The sequence below is a fragment of the Condylura cristata genome, unplaced genomic scaffold, assembly GCF_000260355.1.
Source record: "Condylura cristata isolate star-nosed mole 26May11 unplaced genomic scaffold, ConCri1.0 scaffold00014, whole genome shotgun sequence".
Taxonomy (NCBI): domain Eukaryota; kingdom Metazoa; phylum Chordata; class Mammalia; order Eulipotyphla; family Talpidae; genus Condylura; species Condylura cristata.
In genome coordinates this window covers 23,594,153-23,618,269 of record NW_004567115.1, presented here as the reverse complement: position 1 = coordinate 23,618,269, position 24,117 = coordinate 23,594,153, and the positions used below count along the sequence as shown (strand labels likewise).

The window sequence follows — 24,117 nt, the reverse complement described above, 5'->3', positions numbered from 1 at the left end:
CTTATTTCACTAAGCATGATCTTTTCCAGTTCCATCCATGTTGCTGCAAAAGGCATGTGTTTCTTTTTTTTGGTTGCTGAGTAATATTCTAAGTGGCCTAAATGAGCCCCTAGTTTCCCCAAACTTTTCTGAATCTGGTGGGAAGGGGTCTACCCTGGCTGTGCCCACACTTGTTGATGCTGACTGTCCTGCCCATGGCACAGGATTGAAACATCTATCTGTAGTGATTGATCTGGGCCACTCTGACTGAGACAAGTTCCCATGACAAACTAATAGGAACAAGATGGAGAAGGATAAGCACAATTACAGGTTTTTATGCCTCTTTCTCAATTTCCTTTATGCCCCCTTTCTCTTTATTCCTGATATACGTATTTTTTCTAATATTGTCATTATTCTTAACTATAGCTATACATTATAATCTTCTGAGGAACTTTTAAAAACACGATGCCATACCACATTCCTTGCTATTCTGATAAAGTTGGTTTAGGGTGGGGGCTCCAATTTGGAGATATTTTTAAAAATATGTTTATTTTTACATCATTTTGTGCATTTTTCCATCTCAGTTGTAATCCCCGTGGGCTTCCCATCACCAAATCACCTGTGTGCCGTCACCATAGTCCAGTGCACTTCCCCTGTCCTCCATTTTTTATTCCATTCCCCACTCTACCCCTGTAAAATGTCTCTGGTATATAGTTGTTCATTGTTATTATTATTTTCTCCCCTGGTCCTTCATACTCCTGCTATGAGTGAAACCATCCAGTATTTTTCTTTTTTCTTTCTGGCTTATTTCACTAAGCATGATCCCTTCCAACTTCATCCTTTTGTTACTGCAAAAGGCATGTGTTTATCTTTTTTAATTGCTGAGTGTTTATCTTTTTTAATTCCATTGTGTGTATGTACCACATCTTTTTAATCCAGTCATCTACTTTTGGGCATTTGCATTGACTCCATGTTTTTCTTATTGCAAATAAAGCAGCAATAAACATGGTGGTGCAGGTGTCTCTTTGAATCAGTGTTTTTGTGTCTTTTGGGTAGATACCTAGGAGTGGGATTGCTGGGTCCTAAGGAAGCTCCATGTTAAGCAGTTTGAGGAACCCCCAAACAGTTTTCCATAGTGGTTGTACTAGTTTGCATTCCCACCAGCAGTGCAGGAGAGTTCCTTTTTCTCCACATCCTCGCCAACATTTGTTGTTGCTAGTCATTAGAAGATGTGCCATTCTCACTGGGGTGAGGTGGTATCTCATTGTGGTTTTAATTGGCATCTCCCTTATTACAAGTGATATTGAACATTTTCTCATATGTTTGTTTGCCATTTACATTTCCTCTTTGTACAAACTTTTAATGATACATTTTACATAACACAATATATCCAAACACTTCAACGTATAACCAATAGAATCACTTTAAATGGAATATCTTCTTTTTTATTGTACATAAATCTCCACAACTTATGTATAGTTTTGACTCATAGCTTGTCTCAAATCAGGTTTCCTCATTTCTGTAGTCAGTTACCACCTCCTGCCTGGAGGAGGGCATTGGCAGCTTAGACAGTCTGAGGAGTTCAGCATACATGAGTGCAATTCTTGAGTCCCCTCTGTGTCGGGCGCTGGGAAGTATGATGGGCATACACAGATGGAGTCAAGCAATACAAGGGTCAACAATGGTAAAATGCTAAATTTAATAGTCTACTTGATGTGAGCAAGTAGAAGATACTTTTGCTAAGGGAAATATTTTTGGCTGGAATTGTTGCTTTTCACACAGTAACTTGATCAAGTGGGATGGTATGTTGGAGAACGGGCACAAATTTGTTCTCCAGGCTTGGGGGAGGGGGTCACTGAATTTCTAACCTTTTGGAAAGAAAGTCTTTCCACACTGTCACTTCCCAGGAAATGAAATGGAATTAATTCCACGTGTCCTATTCTCAGAAATCACTTTGAGTAGAACTTGGGTCCTCACCATCAAGGACTTCTTATGGAAAAGCCCTCATTTACCCTGGTACAAAAAACTGGTTTATCTGTAAACAGGGTTGCTAGGCATTAGCAGTAATTGTGTTCAAGTAAAACAGCTCTGAGCTGGATTTCCACTCTTAGACAGTGATAAAAATAAAAATGACTAGAATAGTACTTCATGGTGTGAATAGTATTTGCTCTAAAAATATAGGAGCTGGCAGGTGCTATCCAGTAACCAGAAGTGGGAGAAACAAGAAGGATATGTATGATGGAGATCATGAAGAGGAGGAATATAGCGGAAGGTTTGGGTGACCATGACATTACTTAAGGTGATATGCTATTTGGAATCTATTTTAAAAACCATAAATACTCCTTGCAGCTAAGGATGTATAATTCATGTGAGAACAGAATGGAACTGAAGTGGAACAGAATATGCCATTCTGAAATATGCCACTTTGGTAAAGTATTTTTCAATTAAAGGTACTTGAGGAAGAAGTACATTCAGATCCTGTCTCCCTGGAAGCATGATTAATCACCCTTGTGAAAGATATTCTCCCCGTTGTGTGGAGACTAAGTATAGTAAGTATAATAAGAGAATAGTAATATACTTATTATAACAGATGGGGTATTTGGGGCAGAAAAGGCTGTATAAACAAACCTTTTCACTAATTTACTACTCCAAGCCTCAGCTTGTTTGTCCTCATAACTCCTCACAAATTTATCATGTCTTTGTTTACAAAGTTTATACGGGTCCTGCTTTGGTCACTTTTGTAATCTCACATTTAGGGGCTCTCATACTTAGGAAATTAAACTTTCTCCTGTTAATATGTCAAGTTAATCATTAGACCAAAGAACCTTTAAGAAGGGAATTTTTTTCCCTATCCCTTCAGAACAAACAAGTAGGAGCATCTTCCTTTGGTAGGTCAGTTTTCTGAATTAAAGGTGACCTTTCCCTGCCATGGTGTACATGTGTGTGGTTCCAAAAAAGGCATCAGAAAAGGGATCAGGATTTTCTGATTAATTAATGATAGTGTAGGCATGAAACTGATAAATGATAGTGTAGGCATGAAACTGATAAAATCCGAGTCTTGGTCTTATCAAGACTTATCAAACTGTAAACCTGAATGTTAATGACCATCTCAGTTTTTCATTTATGCGAGTATCTTCTTCAGTGTTGCAGGAGGATTTAATCAAGATAACACATACACTTCGCAGAGTGCTCCCCTAAAGCAAGTGTAGATTTTCAGTGAATGCTAGTGCCCTTGCTCAATGCCTTAGCCATTAGCCCAATTTAGAGGAGTTTCTCTGCAAAAGTGCATTGGGGAAGAGCAAGAATAAGATAGGCTTTGCTGGGGCTTCATTCCTAGATGTACCCCATTTCTGCTATTCCACAGCTTTATGAGAACAAATGTGTACAATGTAACATGCTGACCCTTCCCCTTATCATTTCACATTTCCCAATTTCTTACTGTGCTTTTGACTTAATGCCACTCCATTATTTTCCTCCTTTAGTTTTTTCCTCTTCCTAGGAGCTCAACTGTCCAATTTAACCTCTCATCCCTCCCTGCTACTTTGTACTTGAAAAATGCAGGTCCAAAATCACCAGTAACTATCTTCAAAGTTGCTCAAATAGTTGCAAGGAGAAAGAAGAAAAGAGGAGGATTAAAAAAGTCAAAAACCGGCCCTCCCTGGTGGCGCAGCGGGTTAAAGCACAGCACTGAGAATCTAAAGCCGCTTCCGCATGAGTTCGATTCCCGCCTGCCCCGGGGAGGTCCACATGGCGTGGCAGACCTCTCCTGGCCCGCCCGCTGCTCCTCTCAGCAGTGTACTTCGTCGATCTGCCTGTTCTGCTCCCCACTCTGTCTCTGGTGAAGCCTCTCACCGCCCCTGAGCCTCTGGCCTGTACCCCAGTTCTGTATGCACAAATAAATAAATCTTTAAAAAAAAAAAAGTCAAAAACCCAGATTTAGTCTAAGGCCCTGAATTATGAGAAAAACATTGATAGATTATAAATTGTTTCCTGCAAAACTCATTGTGATTCTTTTGGTGGAGCAGAAAAAAATAGAAAATTACTGTTGCCTACTTGACTTTGAAGAAGAATAACAATGTCCACGCTGAAGTTTAACCTGGCAGAGGAGCCAAGACAGCAGCCATTGAGCCAACAGTGGCTTTTGAAATGCAAGTGTAGATTCTAGAACTCTGGACCTGAGGAGGTCTTTGTGTGTGTCTATCCGCCAGTCCATCTATCCATCCATCAAGATTATTTGAACATTCATAGAGAATGACATTCTATATGTCATTTCCAACAGCACTGAATTTCCCCAATTTCTGAAGACCATCAAAGGCGAAAATGTTATTCATACTAATCCCTGTATTTTCTATTTGCCGATAACAACTTCTCCTTATTTTAAATTTTAGCCAATCTTAAGTAAAATCTTTTAAAATACTCTAGCCTGCAGGCAATGTCCTCTCCTTTGGTCTCTGAGTAACTTGGAGAATACCTAGCCAACCATGATGTAGCTTATATAACTGTGAAGTGGTTGAATTTCTTTCCTGCCTTTTCTGGGGTGAACCATGAGCTGTTTTTCTTTTGGTTTTAACATTTTGTATCCTTTCTAGCCTCCTCAGGTCTTCTGAATTGCAGCCCTGCACCTGGCAATTCCTCTAAAGGACCGGCTTGTTCTGGGCCAAACCAGCTTGTTCTCTGTATGCATTTCTGTGGAGGTGGTTTCTAAATAGTCTGGTGTGTTGCAGCGCAGTTTTCTTTCTACAGTGCTATTCTACTGTATCTTACTCTGTTATCACATTTGTTTGACTTTCCACTTAGTGGCACCTACTTAATAGTTGCGAGCTTTCCAGCCTGTTTTGCTAGATAAATGGAAGTAGTTATAGCTGAATGACTTCCAAGGGCTACTAGGCACAGTGCTTACCCTGTCACAAATGTTATGTCACTTAATTCACTCAATCCATTTTATAGATCAAGAAACTGAGGCTTTGAGAGCTTAAAACTTTTATTCAATACCATGCACCTAGGAAGTGGGAACAGGGATTATTATTTTTTGGGTAGTAAGCTCTTATACCAAAAGAGAGTTTGGGAGCACCATTACAAACCTGAGAGAGCCTGGGCTAGGGTTGCCAGCTTTAGCAAATAAAATACAGTCCATATACCCAGTTAAATGGGCAAATCACGTATAGCTAGCAAATAGTTCATAAGTAAAATTGTGTCCTGTGCAATAATGGGGGACACATTAATGCTAAAAGTTACTGTGTATATGAAACTGTATCCTGTATTTTACATGGCTGGGCTGCTTTTGAGTAGAGACTGGGACTTTTCTACCAAATTGATATAAAAATGAATCTGGGGCCCTCCCTGGTGGCGCAGCGTGTTAAAGCACAGCACTGAGAATCTAAAGCCGCTTCCGCATGAGTTCGATTCCCGCCTGCCCCAGAGGTGACCACATGGCGTGGCAGACCTCTCCTGACCCGCTCGCTGCTCCCCTCAGCAGTGTACTTCATCGATCTGCCTGTTCTGCTCCCCACTCTGTCTCCGGTGAAGCCTCTCACCACCCCTGTGTCTCTGGCCTGCACCCCAGTTCTGTATGCACAAATAAATAAATCTTTAAAAAAAAAAAGAATTTGGGGGTCTTCCTGGCATAGATTAAGTCTCAGTGCTATCTCTGTGATGTCTTGAGCCAGATCCCCACCCCGGAGGTGGCCCACATGGTGCAGCAGACCTCTAATGTCTTACTCACTGCCCCCCTCAGTAGCGTATTTTAGTAGATCGGCCTGTGCTGCTCCCCACTGTTTCTAATGACTTCACTCTCCTACACCTCTGGACTACACCCCAGTTCTTGTATGCATACATAAATAAATCTTCAAAAAAATGAATTTGGGATCAGCTGCAAGTACGGCTGCCTTTGGAGCAGAATTCAGCGGACTTGGGTTCATCAGCAGCTACATTCTGTCTACAGCACTTACTACCATGTGATGCTCACAAATCAGTTTATTGTTTCTACATTGATAATGGGTTTAGATGGTGATTTGAATATATTTTTACTGACTTGTATTCAAGTCACTAGGCTGGGATGTTTCATTTCTTTACATATTATTAGTGATTGCTAAATTTCACTTTCATAAAAAGGTAATACAAAAACTCATTTTATTTAGCAAGACTGAAAATAAAACTAAGACAAAATTTCTTTTCAGTTGTCTGCAACAATTCCTACAGTTACCAACCTCAGGCAATTAAACTAGCATATCACTTGTAATCATTAATAACAAGCATCATTTCTCAGTTACAAAGGGCCTCAGTTATAAAGTCCTTGGGGCTCTTTGAAAGCAGAGTTAGTGTGACTATTTAATCACCAGTTTACAGAAAAGCAGAAATGAAAAGGAACTGAAATACAAACACGAAATGATTGACTAAGACCTCTTTTAGGAGGAAACAATAGAAAACAGTGATGAGAATCAGTGAATAGAACTAAAGAAGTAGTGACTAAGTTCACAGAGTAGCCTTGAGTCTCAATAAAGCTTAAAGTCAGTAAATATAATGCTCTTACTTTCACTACATACTCTATAAATGGTAGTTATCAGTGTCAAAAGGCATTGCTACAGATAAGACTTTGCAACAGATAATTTATAAAACATCTACTCTTGTTGATCAATATATTACAAAAATTCTTTCAGTGATTTCTTTTCCTCCCTCAACTTAATTTGATCACAGATCTCTTTAAATTTATCTTAGTCATATAAAAGATTAACACACTTTGGCTTCCTTGCAAACAGTCTATTCTTATATTTAAAAAGTGATTAAAAACAGTACCTATTATGAATCACTTCTGCAAAGTTTAATGAGTGAGAAATATCCAACCAAGGTGACTTTTCCTTGGAAAACCCTATAAAAACTTAATTTTATGAAGTTACTCATTTTGATAGAAGTTCCATTTATAAATAGCAGCCACGACTTACTGCCTACAAAATTGTAGGCTGTCACATTTGACATGCTTCGAGTTCAAATGTTTTAAGATCAGATTTTCTGGAAAGTGTTAAACAAAGTCTCAAAGATAGATTAGTTGTCCCTTGCTAAGGAAACAGCTTCCTGATTTCACTACTCAGCCAGGCACAGACAACTATGGGAATTCCAACTAGTGGGCATTATGGTATTGACACTTTTTGTTTTAAAGAGGAAATGGCACTAACATCACAGGGGCAGGTGCAGCAGGACATCACTCTACTGAGGCTCTTTTGTGGTCAAAGTGTATCTAGGGCTAGGGACAATCTGTCTCGGGCTGTTAGTATTGGAGAGACTTTTAAGAACCTGAGCAATCACGCCTTTCAGAGCTATGATATCCCTGCTCCTTGTTCAATTATCAAGTAGAGCTTTCTGAACCTAGGCAAGTCTGAGAATAGAGGGTACAGGCAAATATGCAAATCGGGAAGCCAGACAACTCATGTTGCTACTAATAAGTGACTAATGGCTCTGAAATGGGAGGGGGTGAGTGTATGCTAACACTGGGTGCTCTGTGCTGCGCCAGGGAGACCAGCTACCTTCTGCAGGGATTTGAGTCCACTAGGAGCCATCACTCCAGGAACATCTGGCTACCCACACACAGCGTGACAAGGATCAGTGGTTTGAGAATTCTAGATCTCAGGAATTAAGACAGAGAATGGTTAAGTCTGAATTGAGAGTTCATACTTTGTTTCTTCCTAGGCAGGTTAAATGTTTCCCACACTCCCAACAAGCCTGGCACTACTTGGAAGCAAAATGGCCCCACATTTGGAGCCATTCGATAAACCAGAAGTCTGGCCATGGGGCCAAAAGTGAGGTGGGGATCTTTGCCAGAAAGTATCATTCATAGTTTCATTGGGGGAAGAGGGGTATTGGGAGTTGAGGAGTGGGAAGGAAAGTAAATAAGAAGGTCAAATCTTAGGCCAGAAATTGCCACACAGGACACCAAATGCTTGCAGGTGAAGCCAGAGAGCTGCCTTCCACTTAACAGTTTGGTACAAACTCATGAGCCATATAGCTGCTCCCCCGTCCCCAACTCTGTTTTCAGAAATAGGAAACCTTTCTTTCATGTATGCTGTGATCCACCCCAAATCCACCAACATTTTCCTAATCAGTATGAAAAACATTCAAATGAATTTTGATGCAGGGACTCTGGTGGGTTGTGCCCTCTGACATGTACCACCCACCCCTTTGGAGACTTAACAGTTGACCCCTGTGTGGCCACCAGGGTCCCTGGATTTAATAATGCATTCTATGGAAAGAATGGCCTCCCTTTGACCACTAAGTCAGACAAACTCCCAGCAGATGCCCGACGTGGGAATCTGCTGGATGACCCTTCCTGCTTCTCCAGAGGGGCTCTTCGATGTAGAATATCCACAACAAAAAAGACTTGATCTCAAGGAATATAGTTTGCCAAGCAGTTACTGCAGTGGTTAGCAGATACAATCAACCCACTTTAGCAGCTTAAGACACTTGAGTTGTTTGTTCCTGTCTTCTTGGTGCTGAGTGGAACCAATGAGCAAATTAAGAGAAAAAAACCAAATCGCAAAATCAGTGAAAAGTTTTAAAAAGAGTTATGCCATGGTGACTGAACCCTGACTCCAGAAATGTAGTCAGAAACCACCACTCTTTAGGCCCAAGACAAGGAGGGTATCATATAGAAAAGCTGGCAAAACCTAGCACCAGTTCTTCCTATAAGGGCTCAAGTATGCCCTAAAACAACTCACATATACACTGACAAAAACGCCAGGAAAGCCAAACAGCTGTTTCTCCACAGCTCTACTGGCAAACTTACGAGCACATTATTTGCTCAGCTGCTGAGACTTACAGGCATCTCCCACCTTGGAGACAAGGGGGAGAACACTGGACCACATTTTCCCAAATCAGGGAAATCCAATCACCTAAAGCAACACCCTATATTTCTCCCACTCCTTAAGGACAACATCCCTAATTAAGCCAGTTTCAAAGGGCTAAAGTGAGTGTCTGGAGGTCAAAGATCAAACCCATGGTTTACAAATCACAACAGAAGTCATATAACCTACTTACCTGAAAAAAATTCCAAATCATCAATCCCTGCCCTCCCTTCCCAGGCAAGGGAATAGATCTAAGTGCATTTTCCTTTTTTCCCACCACAGTTATGTGGAAGAGAGTCAAAGAAGGTACTGCAGGAGGGAGGGGCATCCTGGCTCATCATTAAAAAATAAAATCTCTTTAAGTGTCGTCTGTGGTTGTATAAAACTTCTTTTCAATTCTCCTCAGTGTCTGCCACTAAGGGCTCATCTTCTAAGCCAAAACTCAGTTTGTCAGACAGCCCCTCAAACTGCTTGCCCAGACTGCCTGCAGAGTCCATGAACATGTTAGGGATGTCTTTGCCAAAGTAAATCTTGCTGTTGGAAGCAATGGCCTTGTACTTCATCAGCTGCAGGTATTCTGGGGTCAGCTTCAGCTGCAAGGAGAAAAGTAAAGACAACTCAGGTAGAGCCAGATGAGACCTCTGATCTTTGTGAAGAGAAGTAACTGGGGAAGACAGGAACCGAGGTTTTACCTTATTTGCTTCTGCAATTTTCATGGCAGTATAGCATTCGGCATCAGCCTTTGCCTTCTCCCGGGCCAGAAACGCCGCATCTGGGGGAAGAGGCAATGAATGAAGTGTAAACCCACCGTGCGCAGGCAGAAGTGCAAGGCTAGCAGGTGACTGTGTCCACTCCCTATGGCTCTCCTGAGCTTCCTCTCACCTGCTTTTCTGTGTTTGTGACCTTGAGGAGGCTGCTCTTTTTACTCTGTGCTTTGGTTTTCTCACTGAAAATCAACCAAGATGAGAAAGTGCTTTGAAAGAATCTCCCTCTGCCTGGGACTAGTGATGGGCAAATGCTGCTGTGCCCGACAACCTCTTCTGTGACAGCGCCTGAGAGAAAAGCACTGCTGCCCACAGACTCCTGCTTTGGGAAGAGGGTAGTGACCCTGTCTCAAACCCCACTTTCTGAGCTTTCGACCTTAGTGCTCTTGTGTTACACAGCAAAAACAAGAGAAGCCCAAGAAGGCTCTAAGTACAGCCAACGCAAATCAACCCTAAAACCAAATGACCATAAACATAAAACGCAAACATGAAGTCTAAAGGTTCTAATTAGCAGTGGTTAAATGGACACGACTCTACAAGAATTACATGCCATGGTCCAGACTAACACCTGTTTGGATCAAGACCTATTTAAACTTCTGTTATGCAAACAATATGCGCCCTTAATCTGCTGAGACTAGCTTTCTGTCAAGCTGAAGCAAAATTTGTGATATTTACTCCCTTGCCTGGGAAGTGAGTCCAGCCTCATGTGAGTACTATTTGTAGTGAAAAGGCTGGGAAGAAAGGTCAGTCTGTGGGTGGGCTCTTAGCGCAGACCCTCAGTTAAGACTCTGGGTGTGGGGAGTCTGTAGCCTGGCTGGGGTTCTGGCTGCCATGTGGCCAACTCAACTAGCCTTAGTGCCTGATGACAAGTATTTATAAGAAATAAAAATGCTGTTTTGCTAAGGGCTCCCTAACGAGGTGCCACTGATCTGTCAAATCCTAATTAGGTTTTAGAATTTTAACTCAATGGGTCCCTGTAAAGCCTGACTGGCTCCATAATAACTGGGCAGAACACTTTATATCCTGAAGCTGGGCCCTGAAGTTCCATTAAGATTTTTTTTTTTGATAATGGGTGTAGTGTGAGGATACGCATCTGAGGAGGTATAGCCCTATGCCACTCAATCACATACAATGTTGTAAGTTTATACTTCCTCAATTAAAAAAATGTAATTACAATTTGTCTGACCTAAGGCACCACATGAAGGAAAGGTGGGTGGTAGTGACAAAATGCCAGCTGAGAGCAGGGAATTGAAGGTGAATTATATTCTAAAAGCCACTGAAGAAAACGGTGCTTTCCAGTTGTATCTACAGGGACCCTTTGAGCAGATATGAGGTCAAGGCTGTGGTATTTCCTGACTTCTGAGGAGGGGTAGGTTAGGCTTGAGGAGAGAGAGCTGCAGTTTGTCCTGGCTTCCTAGCTTACTTCCACAGCTAGTCTGAGCGCTAAGTCAGCAAGGAGGATATAATTCCCTTTCTCTTATGCTTCACAAGATGCCTAGCACATATGGTACTTACAAACATTTATTGAATGAATGATTGAAAGTTCTCTGAAAAGAAAACTGATGCTAGCCTGGCTAAAATATCCTCAAAACTTGAGTTAAAGCTCAGAGAAAAGGCAACGTCCTCCCAAAATCCTGTCATCTTAGAACAGAGGAAGTGACTCTCCCACTCTCTAATCAAAGGGGAGGTCTGAGGTAAACTTAGGCATTGACTTCATTTCTGCTCACCTTCAATTTCTGAAATCTTCTTCTCAGTCTCCTTCTCCATTACTTTTTGCCCATAGGTGATTTCTGCAACCTGAGCCACTTTTTCTGCCTCTATAGTAATGAAATCGAGAAAAGGTTTAGAGCTCTGATCAGTTTGCAAGCTTGACTAAATTCCACCTTTTACCTTATCTGACTCCCTGATGCATTAATGGTAAGCTCTGGAGAGCCATGGGCTGAAGAGGGTGGCCATGACAGGCAGAGCTGGAAGGTATCAGCGTACACAGAACTGTGCCAGCAGAGAGGATCCAAGGGAGGAGAGTTATTTCTCTGATGAAAGTGAGAACCAACTCCAACCTCTCCCCTAAGTCACAACAGTACTGCTTCCAAAGGAAATTTAAGGTGTAAGATAAGCTAAAAACTTTACTTGGGTCACTTTAGTAAGTAGTTAGGTTTGCTGCTGATAATCTAGTATAGTGGCTAACTACCCGGGTTCTGGAACGCAGTCCCAGGATTTTTATTTTTTTAAAGATTTATTTATTTATATATACAAGAACTGAGGTGTAGGCCAGAGGTGCGGGGGATGAAAGGATTCCCCAAGGACAGATTGGGGAGCAGAACAGGCAGATCAACTGAAATGCACTGCAGCAGGTGAGACAGGAGAGGTCTGTAGTGGGTCACCTCCCAGGGATGGAACTCATGCTGCAGTGGCTGTGAATAGCTTCATAGTGCTGCACTTTAACCCTGTGTGAGCCCCCAGAGTCCCTGGATTTGAATCTTGTTCCCCCACTTATTTGCCATAGCATTGGGTACATAACCTCTGTGCGTTAGTTCAATAAAACGAGGTTAATGATTGTCTATACCACCTGGTAGTTGTAACAAATGAAATAATTCACATATAAGTTCTTAGAAAATGGCTCACAGTGTTAGTTATTATTACTGTGAATTCAGAATTTATAGGGAAAGCTCCTTTTATCTAAGAGATCTGGAAACTTAAAACTCCTGATCTTTCCACCCGATCTGACCACATTGGCTTTGCCTCCAGGAGTATTAATGCCATGCCTGGGTGGGGCAAAAGTTTGGAGGATCATGTGGTCTAAGCTTTCTGAAGTTTCCTGGAGTCTTCCCATTGTCCCCAGCCCTTCTGCCCCAAAGGGGGATCCCAGAACCATGCTCAGACCAATGAGGGCTTTCTTCCGCTCTGTCTCAGCCTCCTTCTCCACCACCTTCTGTTTCTGGGCTGCAATGAGAAGTTTTGTCTTTTCGCTTTCCCTGAAGTGAAAAAAGCATGCAAATGTGAGGCTGTTGTGGAAAAGCTCTTGAGGAACAGTCTCTGTCCCCTGGCAGAGCCAAGCACTCCTGCCAAGGACAGGCAAACTGTGATTTCTTACTCCCTCCTGGAAAGCTGTTCAACATCCCAGGGAGAAGCTTATCTGTTGCAGACGGTAACATGGCTCTCCTTCTCTTCCCAAGTAATGCATTTGTAGGGAATAAAGCATAATTTACTTTAGCAAAATGAACCTGCCTGCCCACTTAATCATCTGTCCTTCGTACCGACTTTGGCATGAACCATGAAACACAAACAAGGCGTCTGGCCCTTTTAAAATAAAAACATCACTGCTCAAAAGGGCTTCAACCTTGGCTCTCAGTCAGTTATGGAGCCCAGGTGACTGTCCTGACATGCCTGCTCCATCTTACAATGCACTGGGCTGTACCAAATACTCCAAAGGAGAATAACAACCTGCCACTGCTTCAGTTGACTATGGGATGGGTGAGGTGGCAGAAAGAAATGGTGAGGCAGAGGGGCTACTCACATCAGCTCATAGTTTCTGCGGATCGCCTCAGGAATATTGGGCTTTGTCACCCGCACAGCCTGGAGAAGGATAAAAATAGCACCTGATGGGAAGGCGAGACTGGTGAGGGACAGAGGCAGCTCCCACTGGCCCTTGATTTTCCTGAACAAAACAACATTCCTCCGAAGAGGAGGTGCACCTCGGGGAAGGGGGAGAGGGCACACCATGGAAATGCTTACTTGGATGACAAGCCCTGGGGCCATGGAGGTCAGGTCCTGTTGCAAAGCCAGCTTGAGATTCTCATCAATCTGATCTGGAATCATGAAAAGGAAAAAGGAGCTCTTTTATTTTTTAGGCAGGGTGGAGGGAAGTATGGTGGTAGAGAACAAGCTAAAACAGCAGTTCAAGCATACACCTGACAGTGTACTCAATAAGAAAGTCACAGGTCTTCGGAGGCAATGTACGCCTCAGCGCCCGTGAATCTACAGATTTCCTACAAGATGTGGGAGTGGACCCTGATGCAGCTTATTCAGGCAGATATGAGACCGTCCCTGTCCTGTGGCCTGAAATAAAATCACATAGATTGCTGAAAATATCAACCCACCCCAAAGGAAAGGGAGATTTAAAAAAAAATCAAAGAACAATTCTAGCGTATTACTTGACTCAGAGGGGTTGCTCCCTGGACAAGAGAGGCGGAAGAGAAGACAGGCTCTTAGTTTTCATCAAGGACAGTGGAATGGCTGTTATTCTGCAGAGCTGAGCACATTTATCTAGTAACTTTAGAAGTTTCTAAAACAGAACCAGACTCTGATGTCAAGGAAAGTCCCAAGGAGACTATTTCCATTAGGAACTTTATCAAATAGCACAAGGGAAAAAATGAAAATTTATGGTGCTGGATATGAGCACAAGTCTTTTGATGTGTTACTTGCTGTGGTCCTGATTCCTTTGAGTGGAGTTCACATGTGAGTGGCTGCACTGACATATGAAGAACTAGACTGACTGCTCCCCTCCCCCATGATAACACACCAGTAGAACTGAGGTGCCTTCTCTGGCTCAGCTTCCTCAGGGTTTCAGGGCTTCTTCCCTAACCCCAGCCTACAAAATCCTCAGTAAGAGCCTCCAAGGACCCTCCATGCACTTTAAGTGGCCATTCTCGGTGAAGTTGGGAACACCTACGTCCTGCCTTTTATAGATGCCCAATCCAGAGGTTCAGTGGTGGCCTAGTTAGCAGCCAAATAAGGGACTTGTTTCACCTCTATGCTATGATTGTTAGGCTTTTAAAACAATAATCATTCAATGTGAGAGGAATTTTAATGTTTTTACATACTGGATATACTTTCACAAGTTTCTTGCACTGAGGGAAAAATACCCATAAAGGTATCACTTCCCATCTTCTATGAATCTAACAATTTGACAGCAAGAGCTAAACATTGCATTTCATATTATCAACGTAAATAAGGTACCAACCAAACTTCAAGTGAGATGACCTGTTGCCTCTGTAAGTGAATAATGACATATTTATTTATCAGATCCAATTACATGTGAGTCAAGGTGGAAATCTGTGGCTCCAGGCTAATCACTTAGTGGGAACATCTGGAAGAAATATTCTACAAGGCAGTTCAGTAACACTGGCAACCATTTGTTTATACTACGGTAATGCTGATAAATGCTGATTTAATTATACTGCTAAGTAACTACAGTGAGGTTTTTCAGTTATACTTCTGAACAAGTATTTAATAATCTTTTTAATAAAATGAACAAAGAGGATGCATCAGAGATATGGAGAGTCACATTATCCTTAGAGGAAGGAATGAGGGGAAAAAAATTCTACAAGAACAGGATCAGAGACAGGAGTTTCTTCTTTATGGATGCAAATAGATTCTAAGCAAAATAGTGCTTGCCAGCAAGACTGCACTGTAATGTAACAAGAAAAAAAGTTTCAAAGCAAATACATTTTCCTAGCTCCTCTGTACAAGAAACTATAATTTACTAAGTTACCAAGTTTCTCTAAGATAGCAAGAAATTTTCTAATGCAAAACAATTTTATATATTAATTTTTAAATCATGAGAATCAGAGCTCCTTTGTCTTTTGCTTCAAATGTTCATGTAATGGCATAAGTCCTAGAACAATGGCTATAACAGAATTGATATTTGAAAAATTTTATGTTTGAGGTAAAAATATAGTAGCAAATTCACCAATTTTTTCTTAACACCATATTGAATTTAAACTCCATCCATCAAAGAAATTTGGTTTTAGTTTCTATGGCAGAAAACTTTAAAGTGATTCTGGTCACTTCCCAAATTTTATACACAGTGTGACAGACTGTTTGCTTAATTAAGATCACTGTCAACATCACTGATTCCTTCTTCTGTCTGCTCCAAAAAACATTCTCAACTTAGGGTCTTTTAATGAAGATTCCTGGGAAAAGTCACCATCTGTCCTAGTATCAAAATAGTTGTATTACTGGTTGAGATTTTCACTTACTTTTAGCATTGGCTACCAGAAAACTTCTAGCAGCAAGTTTGAACAGAACATTTTGCCACAAAGGAGCTGTAACAATAACTAACTTTATTTTCCTTTGCTGTCAGTTATGTTTACTTTGACCAGGTGAAAAGGACAAAAAGTGTCTACTTCAGTATGAGGATTCTTTTTGTTTTAAGGGTTTTCCACTTCATTGCTACAGGTCCAGGGTAATAAACAAATCTCATGTAAGTATAGAAGCTGTGTGTAGCTATGGCCCTTGCCCCACTTCTAAAAGGAAACACCACTTATGCCCGGGTGCCCTTCCTGGCGGGAGTACAGCGAAGTGAGAGCCAGGCAAGGGTATACTCGCTTCAGCTTTACTTCCGACCAGCTCTGTGACTCTCTTTGGGCCTCTGCACCCTTATCTTCAAATGAGGATTTTTGGACTGGATGAGCTCTAAAGTTCTTCTAGAACTGAGCTTGTCTTCACTGAATTATGTCTCAGGGGCAGTGGGAACACATTTCCACTCCAGCCCTCTGATTCCGTTCAGAAGTGAGTCCTCTGACCCACTGGTACTTCTGTGCCCAAAGCGCAACCACGCTGATGATCTTCTTTCATTGTCATCAACATTTTCTAGAAATTTTCTTTGTGTTCAGTTCCTGAGCCTTGGATTCCTTAAAATGTCCCGTCCATAGGTACCCATCCTACCTAGTAGGTAGCTACGTAGGGGGAGGCTGCTAAGTCATGCTGTGGTCAGAAGAGACTTCCTTACCGAACAGCTCAATGTAGACCTCTTGAAGTGTATGTACACTGCAGAACTGGTTCAGCTCATGGTGGATCTTGTTGAAGATGAGTGCCTTATCGTAGTCAGCAGTGTAATTCTTCACGATATCATACACTGGGAGGGATGGGGATAGTCTGAATGAGAAAGGTGGGACTAAACCTTTCTTGACCCAGCATCCTCCCGGAGGTGCAGAGATAAGATGCTCAGTAGCAAGCCGGTAGCTTACCTGAGGGCAAACTATAGAAAATCATACCTGCATTTGGAACCAGGAAGTTCACCACTTCAATTCTGTCAAAGTAGATCATCACACCACCACTATTGGAGAAAGAACAGACAAAGTAGTCACTAGTAAGCTCAGAATAGTGTTGTCTCGTAGGTGGTAGCATAAGATGTGTGACTTGGCAGAAAAGGAATTCAAGGGTGAAGAGAGGTTAGAAGGCATCCCAGATCTCACACAGGCGATCTTCAGAGCTTACAGCAAGAATACAATCTCCTGAAAAAAACAGCTCCACAAAAAATGTAGTGAGACTTTTGGGGTACTAGTAAGAAGATTACAACATGTCATTTGAAGTGGCAATGCCTTTGGATCAATTGCAGGACAAGACTAAGTAAGGTCAAGAAGTCCTCAGAACTAGAAAAGGTCACTAAGGAATGTTATGGTTAATCTTTCTCACTTTGCCTTCTATTACTTTATTTTTAAAAAAAGATTTATTTATTTATGTATACAGATCTTTGGTACAGAAGTGCAGGGGCGATGAGCGGATTCACCAGAAATAGAGAGAGGAGGCAGAACAGGCCGACTGATGAAGTACACTGCTGAGGGAAGCAGTGGGTGAGACAAGGGTCTGCTGCGCCATGTGGGTCACCTCCCTGGCCAGGGTGCCACCCACTGTGCCACCAAGGAGGGCCCAGCTTCTATTACTTTAGCTCAGCACTTCTCTTTCCCCAAAATAGTCATTATGAAGAAATTTCAAATGCAGATAAGCTGGAAGAATAAGACAATACTCATATGCTAACATTTACATTTAATATTTGTTAACATTTTACCTCAATGGGCCCACTTTTCATATTGTTGCACATTTGCAAGTATGTTGCAAGTTGATACTTTACCCTTAATACTTTAGGGATACTTTATCCCTAAGAACAATGACATGTTTCTAAGGAGTCAGAAGACCATTCTTGAGTCTAGGAAAAGTAGCAACAAACCCTTAACACCTGACACTAAGGCCTTACTCAAATGTTCCCATCAGTTCCTGTTATAGAAAGAATTGTATGCCCTCTCAAATCTATCCGTTGAAACTCTGTCCCCTACTCTATTTAGAGACAAGGACTTTAAGGACAAAGTTAGAAGTTAAAATGAGGTCATAAATGAAGTAATTGTAGAATGGATCCATCCAGTAAAAAAGGAAAAGACACTGGAATTCCCTTTCTTTCTCCAGCATGCATGAGGGAATGCCAAGTGAGGTCACACACAGGTTGTCTGCAAGCCAGGAAGAGAGATTTTATCAAAACCAACCCTGCTGGTGCCATGGGTTTCTAGAGCTGTGAGAAAATAAATTTCTGCTATTTAAGTCATCCTCTAATGTCATTTCTAGCTGTTATTTTGAAACCAGGTTCTAGTTAAGGATCACCATTGCATTTATTGATGTCTTTTCAGTCTTTTTTCCAACTAACTATCCCTCCAAGTACAGTGACTGAGGGACAAGGTCAGGTCAGGTATCCTGCGGGATGCCCATTCTGGGTTTGCCTGGTTGTTTCCTTTTGGTGTCGTGCATCTTGTTACTCTATCCCAGTTTAGAACCTTTGATGTGTCAACCCAACCACTATAGAAGCGCTCTCTTTGGATCTCTGCCCCAAAGGACCTTTAAGTCATTCTCTACAGTGAGCAGTGCTATAGTTACCTTCCCCTCTCATGTCATTTTCACTTAGTGGAAAAGTCACAGCTTCTTACTGTGGCATTCCAGGCCCTCCCAGATGCCCTGACCACCCACTCTGCCTCTCTATACTGTACTACATCACCTATTTAAAACAGAACAGAGGGACTTAGGGGGCAGGAGACATGATAATATCAAGAAGGGGTCTCTCTTTTCACTGTCTTTTAGAGTTAGCCCTTCCTCTTACCTGGGATGAACAGTGTTATTTTGGGCAACCTTACCTAGTCCCACAAGGCACATTCTTCACCTCATCGGTCTGCAGTGTAGTCTGGAATAGAGGAAACATAAAATGTAGTAAGATGGAAAGTGACAAACAACACAACTTAATTTTGGAATCTTAAGTGGCCCTCTCTGGTTATACCTTTTGGGGCTGACCTGTGCTAAACATGAATTCCCCTCTGAATACTCCTTGCTTATAGTCTATGAAGTTAAACCACCCAAAGGTACCTATTCCTGCTTCACTGTAAGTGAAGCACCATATATATGAACCAGATGAGTAACAATGGTTTCGAGAAAATAACCTGGGCTAGAAGTACTACAATCTGTGTTTAGTTCCACCTCTTCCACTTACAGCCTTGAAACAGGAGATCCATTTAAGCTATCTCAGTCTGCAGTATGGCTCAGTCCATTCTCGAAATAATGGTGAGACTCAAATGAGATAATGCGCATGAATGCATTTTGAAAACCATCAAGGGCAGTAAATGGCAGAAGAAATTTACAGGGAAAAAATGCATATGGGGTGTCCTAGGATATTTCGCAGTCAGTTAAATTACCTATTATTTTTAGTTGAACCTCTTTCAAACTTTTTAAAAAAGATTTATTTATTCATGCATACAAGAACTGTATTGGCCAGAGGTGCAGGGAGTGAGGACTCCCTAAAGAAAGAGTGGGGAGAAGAACAGGCAGATGTACTGAAATACAATGCTGAGGGGAGCAGCAGGCGAGACAGGAGAGATCTGACGCACCATGTGGGTCACTTCCCTGGCAAAGGATCAAACTCGTGCTGCAGTGGCTGTGGATGGCTTCACAGAGCTGCACTTTTACCCTTGCACCACCCCTTGCCTCCTACTTCAGACTTAATTAGATTTTAGATTTGTTTTACCTAATCCTAGTACTATTTTAGATGTCATTTTCCCTTGCCAGTTCAACTTTCCTCCTTACTTTCAAAAATTATGTTTATATCTCTTGAAGTTCAAATAAGAATGAGGAAATCACCATGTTTAATTTCCATCTATATGGTAGCCTATAATTTAAAACACAGACATACACACTTTATTTTTCCTTTGATACATTCAGAAAAGATACTTCTCTGATTATGTTTTGAAATAATGAAATAAATCCCAGCTTGGGTTTATAGGCCAACGCAATGATTCCATTCAGCTATTTCAACAGTCAAGCAAAGCTCCAGAATAAATGGTCACGGAGCCTCATTCTGTGTATGTGTGTATATATTTGTATTTCTACATCCATATGTAGACACATACACACACACACATTATCATTAAATGATTTAAAGGTGTTAAATCCAACACCTTTTTCTGAAAAGATGCTATATTCATCCAATAGCAAAAAAATTCCAAATCAAGCATTAGTCAACACCCCAAGTCTGCAGTCATCCAACCATGCCACGCAAGCCATGTATACCTGCACAGACTTATACGATGTGATGAATGGGAGCATGAGATGGAAACCAGGGCCACTAGTGGAAGTCAGCAGGGCACCGCCTCTGTAGAGAGAGAAATGGGTTCAGCTCAGCAAGCAGAATCTATTAGATCAATATTATGTGGCCCAACTTTCTCTTCAGGTCCATAAATGTTTGATATAGAATGATAGATGCCAGTGTCATGGCCACAGATCCCTTCAGTTTGTTTTGACTCTAACAGTCCATTGAGCCTGTTGGTAACACTGAAAACATTATTCATGCTTTTGTAGCAAGAAAATTAGGCTCACAGGCTAAGTGGAATAAAGAGCAGAATTCCTGGCTGTACTTGAGAGGAAGTCTGTTTTATTTTGTCATATCCGTTGTACTTGTGGCAATCCATTAGGGCAGTTAAATCCAGTAATAATCAATTAACCGCACTAATGCTAGAGTCCATTGACATGAACAACCCGAAGAATAATTTTAAGGGCATTTTATAAATCATTCTAATATATATTTTTGGCAGTAGAGTTACCTTTGTAATCAAGCTGCACGTAAGTAATAACATCAAAATCCTATTTCAGGGAATATAAGCAGATAATGGGGAGAAATAATTAAAAGGAGAAATAATTAGAAGGTTACTTCATCAGAGTTTTAGAACTTGGCAATCCAGAAATAAATATCACAGGGCACATGAAAGGGTTCATAAAGACTGAAAGCAAAAACTTGGTTAATTAAGTTACTAAAAGGAAAGAAAGTAACCCAAGATTTATAAGTGCTTCTTTGCCTTCCATTATGAAACAGAAGATACATAACAAAATAAAATAAGAGGTGACATAATGGTTCTTAGTCTAAGAACCACTATCCTAGGGCTTGTCTTCAGCGTTATAAATCAATCTGCAGGCACTTTCATTTTTTCCTGAAAGGTTAATTTCAGAAAATTAACAGAGCAAGCTATCAGTACTCATCAGAGGTAGCCTTTTGGCACCAAGATGCCCAGAGGGAAGCAGGAGAACACAGTATTTTAGGGATGATCTGCGAAGAGCACTGGTTTGCTCTTGGTTTTTGTCTCTAAATCTATATACATTTATCAGCGCCATCCATGGGATCAACTTAGAATGCTGTATTTTGTATTTAAATTTATATGTGTGTGTATATATAAAAGCATTGTGTGTAAACACACACACACACACACACACACACACACACTTTTCTCCCTATGGTCACAGACAGAAATGTAATCTAAGAGGTTCTCCTATCCAACAAAATATAAACACAGATATTCAGCAGAATATTAAGACAGTGGCTAGGAAAGAGAGTCACTTAAGGGAAAGTTGCAAGCTTCTCCCTGTCTCTGCCTTACCTGTAATATACCCCAATATGTCCCTCTTCTATCTTGTGCACAGATGAGAAGAGAGAGGCACAGAAAAAACTGGCAGCCACAGCCACAACTGCTCCCAACTGAGCCATCAGGACACCTTTATCCTAGGGGAAAAAAAAAGGGAAAACATGTGTGGCCTGGCATGCAGGAGAAAGCTATGGCTAAGACAGTCTCTGACAGGTGAACTCCCTGAACGCGGCTCCTATCTAGTCTGTTGTATGGACAGGAGGCGAGATCCACAACACTCTTCATCCTGTTCTCAGTCAACATGCCCAGTCCTTAACTGTGGAACACTCTCCCACCTTGTTGAAGAGGCAGCGGCTCCAGATGCAGCCGTGGCCCAAGGGAGAATCAGTGCCCACCTGGCATGGCTCAGAACACAGCTTTCTCTTCCTGGGAATACGAATGTGCTGTCACTGGAGCCACTCATACTACTAAACGGGGAGAGAGGCAGCTGCAGAAGTTGGCCTAAATTACAGAGGATGTTAAATGACAGGCAGTTGTGGCTATGTAATTCTGGTCAGAGCCTTCCAGTTCTAATTGCCTGTATTTCAAAGAAAACCATTATGTACTCCTTTCAGATGCTAGAGCCACCATACCACCATGCCAGCAGAAATGAAAGTGTGGGACTTGTACCGTGCGTCAGAGGGTCCATGAGAGTGGGATTCTCACGACTTTCCTCTAACTTCCCAGTTTTTCCTCGGCTCTACAGAGGCTTTGAACAAGACTGAGGCACACTTCATATACTCGACTGGCACACTGCACCTAGCAGTGCCCACCCCAAGTGGTTAGAGGAGATAGGGGATCCCCCCAGCTGGGAGATGCTGGATTCCCGGTCCAAATGCGTCCAGCAACCATGTGGAAGAAGGCTTATTATCTAGAGACTTATTTCCTTAAAACTTAATGATCTGTACACGCCACGGTAACTGATGACAAAGGTCACAGGCGATGTGCCTTGGTTCACCAGCGCAGGGCATGGATCTAATACAATTAGGGCGCAGACACGAGAGGTGTTCGTTTTACCGAGGTGACATCCAGCTACCGATCTGCAGTGGCGTCATTTCTGCCAACCCCCTTTGCTCCACCGGTTACTTGCACCCTACCTCGCGCCCCTTCCCAGCCTTCTTCCGAGAGAGGGTCTCGCGCCCCAAGTTCTCTGAATAGAGGGCTTAAGACTCGCGGGGAAGGAACGGGACAGAAACATTGCTTCCTCGTCCCCGGAGTGGCCGGGCCGAGGGAGAGGCTACTCAGCTCCAACACCAAGCTGCAGTAAGGCCCAACGAGGCCCAGCGAACGCAGTAAGGGGCGGGGGCCGCGTACCAGGCTGTCCCTCCAGGCGCTCCGTACTCCTCCGAACCCCCGTGCAACCGCAGAAACCGCCACACCCCTCAGCACGCTACTTCCTTCCGGGCCCGTCGCTTCCATGACGCCATCAGTTCCCGCGAGAAGACCACACCCCCTCTTACCGCTTTCCCTCTGCCTGCCCCGCCCTCGCGCTCGGTGTCCACTGATGGCCGCCAGGGGGCACCAGCCCTTGTGCCCGACAGTCAGGACCTTGCCCTGCATTTCAGGGGTCCGGTTGCTCGGACTGTGACCTAGGGGAAGACGCGAGTGGCCGCGTTTGCTGATGGCGGGTGAAGAGAGAGTGCTGGGTCAAAATGTCACTTTTCGTGATTTTTCCTTTGGAATTTTCTCGAGATTCCCCTCTGCTTTGGCTCAAGCAGTTTTTTTTCTTTTCCTTGAACTGGCTCCTGCAGTAGTAGCCTTTTAACTCTCTGCTCTCCCTACAGCACAGTTGAATAAAGCACATTTTAAAATGTGCTGATTGGCACCATTCTCTCACTGATCCTTCCTACTTTCAACTGTCCTCTTCACTTTTCTGGGAGCTTTGCCTTTGAGTCCTCAGAGCATCATACACTAGGTTAAAAAAGAATTATTATTCCAATTTTAATGAACTTTGTTCAGTGAGGTGGCTGAAGACCTCCTTGGCCCTTTTTCCCTCCGGCCCTCCCTCCTTCCTTCCGTCCTACTAGAGTACTGGCCAGAGGTTTGAGGGGGAAGTGAAGATATTCACCAGACACGGAGTGGGGAGCAGAACAGGCAGATCTACTGAATCACCATTTTGGGGAAGCAGTGAGGCATCAGGAGAGATCTGCCACTCCACGTGGGCCACCCCCTGGCCAGAATCAGACTCGTGCTGTAGTGGCTTCTGATAGCTTCATAGCCCGGGGAGGGCCTCTCCTTGGCATTTTCTTAATATCCATAAGCTTAAGTGCATTTGTAACTCCAGCTGCAAAATAGGAGTTTGTACTCTTCATCGCCTCCCTGATTGGACTGGAAGTTCCAGGAGGGCAGGGATATAGTTTCCCTTCCGACTCCTGGGTGCTCAGTTAATGCAAACTGAGGGCAGAGTGAGACCTCGACCAGGATCTAGACTTTGTGTCTCCTAGTCTTAGGCCCCAGCCTTCCTTGATCAGCAGCATTACTCTTCCGGCTGAAATTACTTTGTTTACAGAGGAGAAAATTGAGTCCACTTAACAACAGCCTTTAGTGAATGAAAAGCTTTTAACCAGCGAAGACAGTGAGTGGTGGGATTAGGTTTAGGACACTGGGAAAGGAAAGTGTAGGTTTCCAGGCATGGCTCTTCAGGATTGGCTTATTCTGTGGATTTGGCCTGGAGTATGTGCTGGGGTATTTTGGTATATGGTGAAAGCTGAAAATATGCTGCATGGTGCTACCTACAAATTTTGTGTCCACCTTCAGAGATGTGCATTTCTGCTTTCCCTACCTGAAAATCCCAGCCCTTCTCTCAAAACACACACACACACACACACACACACACAC

The 24,117-nt window shown here is 42.6% G+C and overlaps 1 protein-coding gene across 3 annotated transcripts; it reads right to left on the bottom strand.

The window, feature by feature from the left end:
- Window positions 1-6,091: 6,091 nt before the first annotated feature.
- ERLIN2 (ER lipid raft associated 2) lies at window positions 6,092-22,681 on the bottom strand. 3 transcript variants are annotated; one of them, XM_004682234.2, is made up of 12 exons: window positions 22,594-22,681; window positions 21,256-21,377; window positions 19,898-19,979; window positions 18,475-18,521; window positions 16,573-16,634; window positions 16,308-16,433; window positions 13,310-13,383; window positions 13,092-13,150; window positions 12,458-12,549; window positions 11,302-11,391; window positions 9,503-9,582; window positions 6,092-9,403 (listed from the first exon to the last, which is right to left on the bottom strand). In XM_004682234.2, exons 2-12 carry the CDS (start codon window positions 21,360-21,362, stop codon window positions 9,203-9,205), a joined length of 1,020 nt encoding a protein of 339 aa, XP_004682291.1. In that variant the 5' UTR covers window positions 21,363-21,377; window positions 22,594-22,681; the 3' UTR covers window positions 6,092-9,202. The 3 variants fall into 3 exon arrangements, with proteins under 3 accessions (XP_004682291.1, XP_012580440.1, XP_012580441.1); XM_012724986.1 differs by lacking the exon at window positions 22,594-22,681 and adding an exon at window positions 22,377-22,452; XM_012724987.1 differs by lacking the exon at window positions 22,594-22,681 and adding an exon at window positions 22,297-22,337.
- Between the last annotated feature and the right edge of the window lie 1,436 nt (window positions 22,682-24,117).